The sequence below is a fragment of the Hipposideros armiger genome, unplaced genomic scaffold, assembly GCF_001890085.2.
Source record: "Hipposideros armiger isolate ML-2016 unplaced genomic scaffold, ASM189008v1 scaffold_856, whole genome shotgun sequence".
Classification (NCBI taxonomy): domain Eukaryota; kingdom Metazoa; phylum Chordata; class Mammalia; order Chiroptera; family Hipposideridae; genus Hipposideros; species Hipposideros armiger.
The window spans coordinates 152800-160999 of record NW_017732206.1 but is presented as its reverse complement, the minus strand read 5'-3'; the positions used below and the strand labels follow the sequence as shown (position 1 = coordinate 160999).

The 8200-nt window shown below is 49.2% G+C and overlaps 1 protein-coding gene across 1 annotated transcript in view; it reads right to left on the bottom strand.

Annotated features, from left to right (window-relative positions):
• Positions 1-291: 291 nt before the first annotated feature.
• MGAT5 (alpha-1,6-mannosylglycoprotein 6-beta-N-acetylglucosaminyltransferase) overlaps positions 292-8200 on the bottom strand; it is a gene marked incomplete at its 5' end in the record, with an annotated part of 155300 nt that continues 147391 nt past the window's right edge. The window contains one exon of the mRNA XM_019629448.1: positions 292-6227. Coding sequence (XP_019484993.1) covers positions 6029-6227 — 199 coding nt within the window. The remainder of the gene's footprint in view (positions 6228-8200) is intronic.

Below are 8200 nucleotides of genomic sequence, written 5' to 3'. Positions count from 1 at the left end.
ACATCCTTAAAGATTTTTAAACATCTGATATAGTACAGTTATCTCAAAAAGAAAAAGAAAAAAAATATAGCCCCCATTTTAATTCAATTCCCTTCTAGGTGAATGCTCTGAGTGTTGGTAGATGTGATATAAGGGAAAGAATACTCCACAGTAAACTCATGCTTCCTCTCGGCATCTTCAGCAGTGTTTGCCAGCATGGGGGGACAGGGGGGTGGGAGGACGATGCAGCTAGGCTGTGTTCTGCCGGTGACCCTACCACCCACCCAGCCCCCCAAAAATCACTTCCACCTGTCACACAAGAAAAGTTTATTGAAAAATAAAGTTCTCCCTAGTTTGCTCTACAACAGTGGAAAACAAAGCAGTGCTCTCTACGCCGGTACAGTACGTTTGGACAGCGACACCTCATTTGCAGAACCCCGCACTACTTAACCTCAGAGTGAACAGCAGAAAATGGTTGTACCAGGAGGGTTTTTGAAGACACAGATGTGAACGGCCATTAGCTTAAAGACATCAAGGTTGTGACAGCAACTACAGTAGACATCACCATCTCCTTTGGCATCAAGTGTTCCACTACTGTCCTGTTACTACCTGGCCAGGACAGTGAAGCAAAGATGCTCCCCAAGTTTGCCCCTCTCCCCTTTGTCAGAGGTGGCGAAGTTCCCATCCCACTGGCCCAGCCAGGCTGTCAGACCTCCAGCATGGCAAATGTCGCCATGTGCCACCACCACCACCTGTCCACCGTATGAGCACATGCTGGCCTCTGGTCCCTCGGCCATGCCTCACCAGCTGGGGGGTAGGGAAGATAATCTTAAGGCTCCACAAAATCGGGGATAGAAGGAATGATGCTCTGAAGAAGGTAAATTCCAATCCTATTCCCACAGTTTAAGACTGCTGATTCAGCTGAAGAGAAAACTTAAAGACACGGGACTCCAGCAAATTCCTCCATATTCCACCACTGCAGTCTATCCAGAGTGGGGCCAAGACAGGAGAAGAGGTACAACTCTAACTCTGTCAGGGAAGTAAGAGGCTAACCCCCCACTAAAACGGAAAGCAACCTGATATTTAAGCGATTTGAGAAAACTGAACCATGAGCAGCCTCTGGCAACTGGTTCTGAAGACACTCTCCCCACCACCAATGCGTCCACCTGAGTAGTGGAATAGGTCTGGGCTTTCCACTGGCCTAGGGGAGAGGTGGGTCTTCTCTGGGACTGGGACCAATACTAACACGCGAGAGCGAACCAGTCCGGGAGTCTGATCCTTGTGGACTGGACTGTGGAGGAGCCACCCTGGCCAGCAGGGGGCAGCAAAGGGACTTCCTAGGGAATGACTTCAGTTGGTCATTCCTTTCCCCTTAAGTAAAATAACAAAGAGAAGCCTCTCTTATTGCATTTCAGAGGACTATAGTTAACTCTGATTTAAGGGGTACAGTCTGTCAGAGAACTCATTTTAATTTCTAGCTCAAGAAGTTCCAGAAACAAAAACCTGGAATGGTCCAGGAGACATCAGTGGGGTTAGGTCCAGCCTGGGGCCAAAGGTCACCCATGTCATCCCCCCCTTTACAGTTCTTGCAGCCGAGTTTCATCTGGGGCTGACATCAGGCATATTTTCAAATCAGTCAGTGTATTCAGGGATATAGTAATGTTTCAACTAGCAGGGTAGGCATGGGACTTGGGACATGCTAAGATAAATCCGTAATTCCTACAACATTCCATCAACCTGGAATAATATTTTCAGGTAGGTATCTTGAATCGACATATAAAGAGTGAGCTCAGCTCTTCTTAATTTTCATGAACTGCTTATAACAATATTTAACATTTACTAGGGCTTACTATATGCCAGACACTGCTAAACACTGAATCTTCACAAAACCCTAAGTGCTAAGAAAGCTAGGATAATTTTTTTTCTGCATCTGAGATTATACAACTAATTTGAACTTTCGCTATAAAAACTTAGTTTTTCTACGCTTTTTTTTGGGAAGCCAACAAGAAGGTAGGCAATTCCTACCTTCCTATATTAGTCTGAATCTATTTATGTCCATTCATATCTTCGTATGAAGGTTCTCTGCAGCTCTATAGGGATGGAGGGGATTAGACGGGAACCAATGTGAAAACTAAAGTATTTTTAAATAAATAAAACAATCCAGGCTTAGGATAGTGACACATACAACAGAGCCTGTCGTTAACAAAATAGACTTTTTTTAAAAAAATCAAGAATTTGGGGGGCATGGGAGAGGGTGGTAATGTCCCAATTATATACACAATCCAGGTAAACCACCTTAGGAAAATGGGGTGGCCTGCCTTGGTCTGGTCTAAAAAAGCACAAACCCACCTATAAATAGCACATAGTTTCAGTCACATTTATGCCTTCACTACACTATGCACGGGGGCTCTCTTCCCAAAAGGGTGCATATTCTTTCCCCTTCGTGATGTTAACCAGGTAAAGTGTTTAGGGACCGGTGCCTGCTCCCCTTCAGTGCAACCCCTCAGCTAGGGCTGGTCGTCTGCTCTGGCTGCACCACCAAGTACCTGGTGGCGGAGAGCAGCGGCCTGTTGGCTCATTGCCAACCAGCAGTCCCAAGACATGACTGAGCAGCCTGGGAGGTGTGGGCTGGTCTGGAGGAAGCCAGCCCTTTCCTTGGGGTTCTCACAGCTTCATTGGGGTGTATATGTAGGTAGGTGGGGGCCTAGGCAGCTTGAAGGGTGTTTCTGGTACCCGGACTGAGAGTCCAGTGATGCAAGGACAGGTCCTATCTCTGAGTCTGCTTTCTTCCTTCAACAGCACCCAGATTCCAAAAATCAACCCCAAAGAAAAGTGAAAAGGCACATCAGAGAAACAATAAATATCATTAAAAAAAACAAAAAAACCCAAAAAACCAGACTCTCAATATTTCCAAACATACAGCAAACACAAACAAAACAAACTATAAGCAGTGACAAAAACCCAATTTAGGCAAAAATGCAAAAAACCTCTCCATTTGTACATGTGCAAATCAAATTATATACACAAAATAAATGAGGTGTTTACTGGCATTAAAAGAAGTGTGTTTCCCCTTTGAGGAATTTTTACACCTGAAAGTGTTTACATGTCAAAGGAAAGCTTTCCCTCTTTTAATAAATTAGATAAATGTTTTCCCTCAAGTTTTTAAGAACTTAAGATCACGGGGGAAAAAAGCCAAATTTTGCTTAGGGAAAAAATGTACAAAAAGTTACAGACCTGGCAAGATATGCTCATAGCACAGAAGAAACATCCTGGCTTAGGATTTCTCTGTTTGTGGAACTACCATCAATTACAAATTGGTTTAGGATTCTACTAAGAAAAACCACCAAAGGCCCACACTCTGAGATTCCCCTACCTCTCCCAGGCAGGCAGGAATCATGCCCCCTTTCCACACAGTCCATAGGGACGCCCCTCCCCAGTTTCCTCTCGCCACTGATCTGACTTGAGCCAAGCTGTGGAGGCCTGGGAGCCAGTATACACCTGGTGTCACCACCTCTTTTCACAATGCCCCCAACAACGGAAGGGTGGGTTTGCCAAGGAGCGGCAGCCCCACCAGCACAACTCCGCGTGACTTCAGCCTACACTGGCCTGGAGGCAGGAAGAGGCACCTGAAGTGGGGCAAGTGCCCTGCTGGGCCGCCTAACCTGAGGGTCCTGACTGGGAGAGGCAGGCTGGGAAGGCAGAGAGGCCCTGAGCGCGGGGGCAGCCAGCAAACAATCCTTGCTACTTCCGGAACCCAAGGCAGGCCGACGTCTTTCCACAGAACGGAGCTTTCCAGCTTCCTTGCTTTCTGAGCTCCTGTGCTTGTTTATGAAACAGCTTTTTGCAAAATAGGTTAACCTCGCTGAGCGTGGGAAATTGGACTCAGCCCGCAGGCTCCCCCTGCTGGCCAAATGCCTGCATTGACATCCTCAGCATTGAAAACTCCCAGAAGAGCTCAGCAGAGGGCAGCAGTGGCCCAGGAATTGCAGGCCTGCGAGCTCAAGCAAATTCCCACAATTTAGGGGGCAGCCAAGAGACCCATTCATGGAGAAAAGCAGCTCCTAACAGCACGGATGGCAGTTACCTCTCCTCCTACTGCAGGAAACTGCCCTCACAAAGCTCCAAAGAATACATACAGGCTATTACCAAGGTTTCCTTCGGACTTCTGCCCTTGTTGCCGGGCCCAGGCCTCCCCGTCAGCACTCTCCCTAGCACATGGCTCAGGGGCCACCTGAGGGGTGGGGGAGGAACGTCTGTCCCTTCTTACCCCCTCCATTCTCTAGGATTGAAGGTGCAATTCAGACCCACTGAGAGTCTAAGTCGAAAAAGGCTGGCTGTGCATGTGGTATTATTTATGCACCAGGAAAGAAGTGAGAAACAGGCAGAATCTAACTTCCCATACCTAAAGGCTCCATACTCCCTCTGGTCCTCGTCAAACAGAATCCTTCCTTTAGCCTCACGTCTCACAGGCCCACCCAGCCGTTAGCCTGGCCAGCTGTTCTGCCTGGTAGAGGCTGAGTCAGCTGCCCACCTCCCCACCAAGGGCATACGGTGCTGGGGAGCCAGGGCTGCTGGCAGACCAAGGCACTCAAAGCACCCCTGAGGGCTGGGGGGGAGCATGGCAGCTCATAACTGGGACACCTTGCAAGACAGAGGAGAGGGCTCACTTACCAGCATGGAGATGCCAGGGGCTTCACAGGAAACACACTTAGACCCAGAGCACTGAAGCAGTGTTAGGGGGCGGTGGGGGGGGGACCCACACAAAGGCAGAGGAGATGGGGCCGGCCTCTAGGGCTGGAAAGGGGTTGGATGGGTCTGACCAGGCCAACCTGCCAACTGGCTCACCCTCCTCAGAATATTCGTGCCTGGAACAAAAGCCAACATCAGACTCCCTTGCAAGCCACCTCCACCTCCATAGGTGAGCAGGCAGGAGAGTGCATCACATTCAACCAGGCCTGCCCAGGCTCCCTAGGCCAACATCAAGTTTACTGAGAGCCCCATTCCACGGACTTTGGCGAAATCAGACATTACAGGGAATGTAAGAAAGCCCAGGCACCTGTCTGGAGCCCAGTTCCAGTGGTGTCACCAGTTCACAGGGATTGGCTTCACTCGTGTACAATCTCAGCTCAAAGACAACCCTCAGAAGGGGTGATCATCAGGACTAAGTCCAAGCGTAGCTCTTTCAGCCCCAAATTGTGGGGTTTACCACACACTAGCAAATGTCAGTTTTCCAATCTTGCACGTCTTTCCTAAAGGGACCCTACCCAATTAGGGCCAAGGTGTGTGTGTGGGGGATGGGAGGAATGCATGGAGCAAAGGAGCCTCTCACTGCAAAGCAGCTCCGTCTTTGGTCCCTGGCTGGGCTCTCGGGATGACACAAGCATGTCCCCCCGTCCTCTAGCTGCCATCCCTGAAGCACACACACAGATTTTCTTTTGTTTTGCCACCATCCACGTTGAGGAGCTACAGCTTCCCTCAGGCATGCCACCAGCCCTCAGCTCACCCTGTCTCCCTCCTGCACCCCACCCAAAGTAGACAGGAATAATATTATAATGAAGGTGGATGGTAAACAGTGGAAAATCAAAGAAGGCATGTGATCAATCCCTCTTTGCCCTCCCCTAATCCCCCTCCCTCCGTCCCCAATAAATAAGTTAATGAATTTAGGAATGTTCCCATACAAAGTTCTTTCCACCCAGCTCAATTCCTCCTCTAGTTTTGTTTTGTTTTAAATGAATCTTGAGATTCTCTCTCCACCCTGAAGCAGCTGCATCGACAGGTTCTCCCTACAGCTGCTCTTCAAAAAATAAAATGAAGTTGTGCAGGGAGAAGCCAGGCTCCCCGCCTGGCGTCGGCTCTCATTTTGTCTTGGTGAAAACTCCACTGTGGTGCTCAGACACCTGTAGGAGTACGACCAAATTGAAACCTTTCACTACAAAGTTCAGGCTCTGGCGAGAGTCCCTGAATGACATCTGCCCCCTGGCTCTGCCAGGATGGGGCTGAAACCGCTGTCTTCCCCAGCCAAGGGCGAGTGAGGCCAACCCAGGGGCCACTAGAGACAGTCTTTACAGAGAGCCACCTGGCCTTTGTTGAAGTCCCGACAGGGGCAGATCCTCTGGTGCCTGGGGTGGGCGCCTGCACAGCTGAACAGCAGGAGGTCGCCTTGAAACACACAGTGCTTGTTCTTGGGGTCGAAGGAGGGCACCAGGATGTCCTTAGCCAGCTCTGAGCTTTGGCAGATCACCTTGTACCTGAAGAGGAAGAGAAAGGCACAAGGGTTGGAGATGCAGGGACTGTCCTCGCCACTAGCTCCTTCGGCCCACCTGCTGCGGTCTGGGGGGCACGTTCGGTTCACCCTTTGTAGAAATGAGATGGCAGCCACCCTCTGACCCAGCAATTTACCACCACTGGGGATCATGGCTCGAGAAAGGTGTGTGTGTGCCCGGGTATGTGTGAGGGGGGCATATGTATTCAAGGCTGCTTAGTGAGGCTTGTCTGTGATACAGAAAAACTGGAAATAAACTGAATACTTAGCAAGTGGGGAATGGCTGAAAAAATGATGGCAAATCTGTGCTTTTGGGGTTTTATGCAGCCCTTGTAAAAGAATGAGGTGGAAATGCAAGCGCCAGCATGCAGGGCTGTCTTGGAGAAGGCCAAGTAACTGACTGGGATATACAATGTGATCAATGTGTAGGTGAGTGTGTGTGTGTCTGTGTGTCAGATATATATATATATATATATATATATATATATATATATATATATAGAGAGAGAGAGAGAGAGAGAGAGAGAGAGAGAGAGAGAGAGGAGGGAGGGGGAGAATATGTGTCAAGTTGAGAAGGCTACACGCTAACGCCTTAACAATGGTTACTTCTAAAGGTGTAAGATTGGAGCAAAGACGTGTATTAGTTAAATATTTTTAAGAACTATGTTGAATGTTTTTATTAATAGCTTGCACAGATTCTTGCTATATGGCCTTGCTCTCCCACCACAGAGCAATCAGATGGTCTCCTAGGGGAAGGTGTGTCCCAGGGGCATGGATTCACTAGACCTACTGCAGCCAGGACTATAGGAGCCTCCTCCTCCCCCGCCCCCGCCCTTAGAGAGAAGTGCCTGAGGCTCCAGGACGTGCAGAGCAGGGGTCTGAATCCAGGCCCTGATCCCAAGCCTGTGCTCTTGCTCTTCTGCTATCTTCTCCCAACAGAGGACTAGTCTGTGGGCTGGAACCTGTGGCTTTGCTTTCTCAGGCTGGGACCACGCCTGGGGCTAAGGATAAGCAGGTACTCCTGTTTCCCACAGTGTTGGCCTCTTATCTCAAAGAACAGCTGCAGATCTTCTCCTCTGGCCTGGGGTACATTGGTTGCACCCACCTTGCTCCCCCAAAACAAGGAGGCCTCACCGGGTTCCAGCCTGGTGTCCCACATGCTAGGTGTGGACCAGTTCAGGGAAGAAGTATAGGGGGGCCAGGCAGACCTGGGTTTGAGTCCTGGCTCCCTTCATCTCTTAGGACAGCAGTTCTCAACCTGTGGGCCGCGACCCCTTACGGAGTCGAACGACCCTTTCACAGGGGTCGCCTAAGACCATCGGAAAACCAAAAGATATTTACATTACAATTCAGAACAGCAGCAAAATTACAGTTATAGAGTAGCAACAAAAATAATTTTATGGTTGGGGGTCACCACAACATGAGGAACTGTATTAAGGGGTCGTGGCATTAGGAAGGTTGAGAACTGCTGTCTTAGGAGCTATGTGATCTTGGACAAATGATTGAGCCTTTCTGTGGTTGAGTTTCCTTTTCTGTGAACTGGGAAAAACTAATCCTAAACTCAAGGGGGAGATGCTTACAGTGCCTTTGGCGGAGTCTAGCTCTGGTAAGTATTCAATAAATGGTAACTGCTATCATAATTACAGTCATCCTTGTCATCACGATCACCATGCCCTGCAGACACAGGATGGGGGCTATGCCACCTTCCTCCCTTGCTCTCTATGGTATGAATTTATACACATGCTACCTTTCTCCATTTTGCTTTGGTCCCAGAAGTCTTCATGCCTACCGGCAGGGAGGGAATCCAGATGGGGTACTCAAGGTTTCCTGCTGCCTCTGGAAAGCCTTCAAATGTTGGGGAAAAGCCTCACACCCCATTTCTTCTGCTTTCTCTTGTTTTCCTCCAGCCAACTAACTACCTGGCCCTGTGCCTTTGCCAACTTTCATCGGGTGATGCCC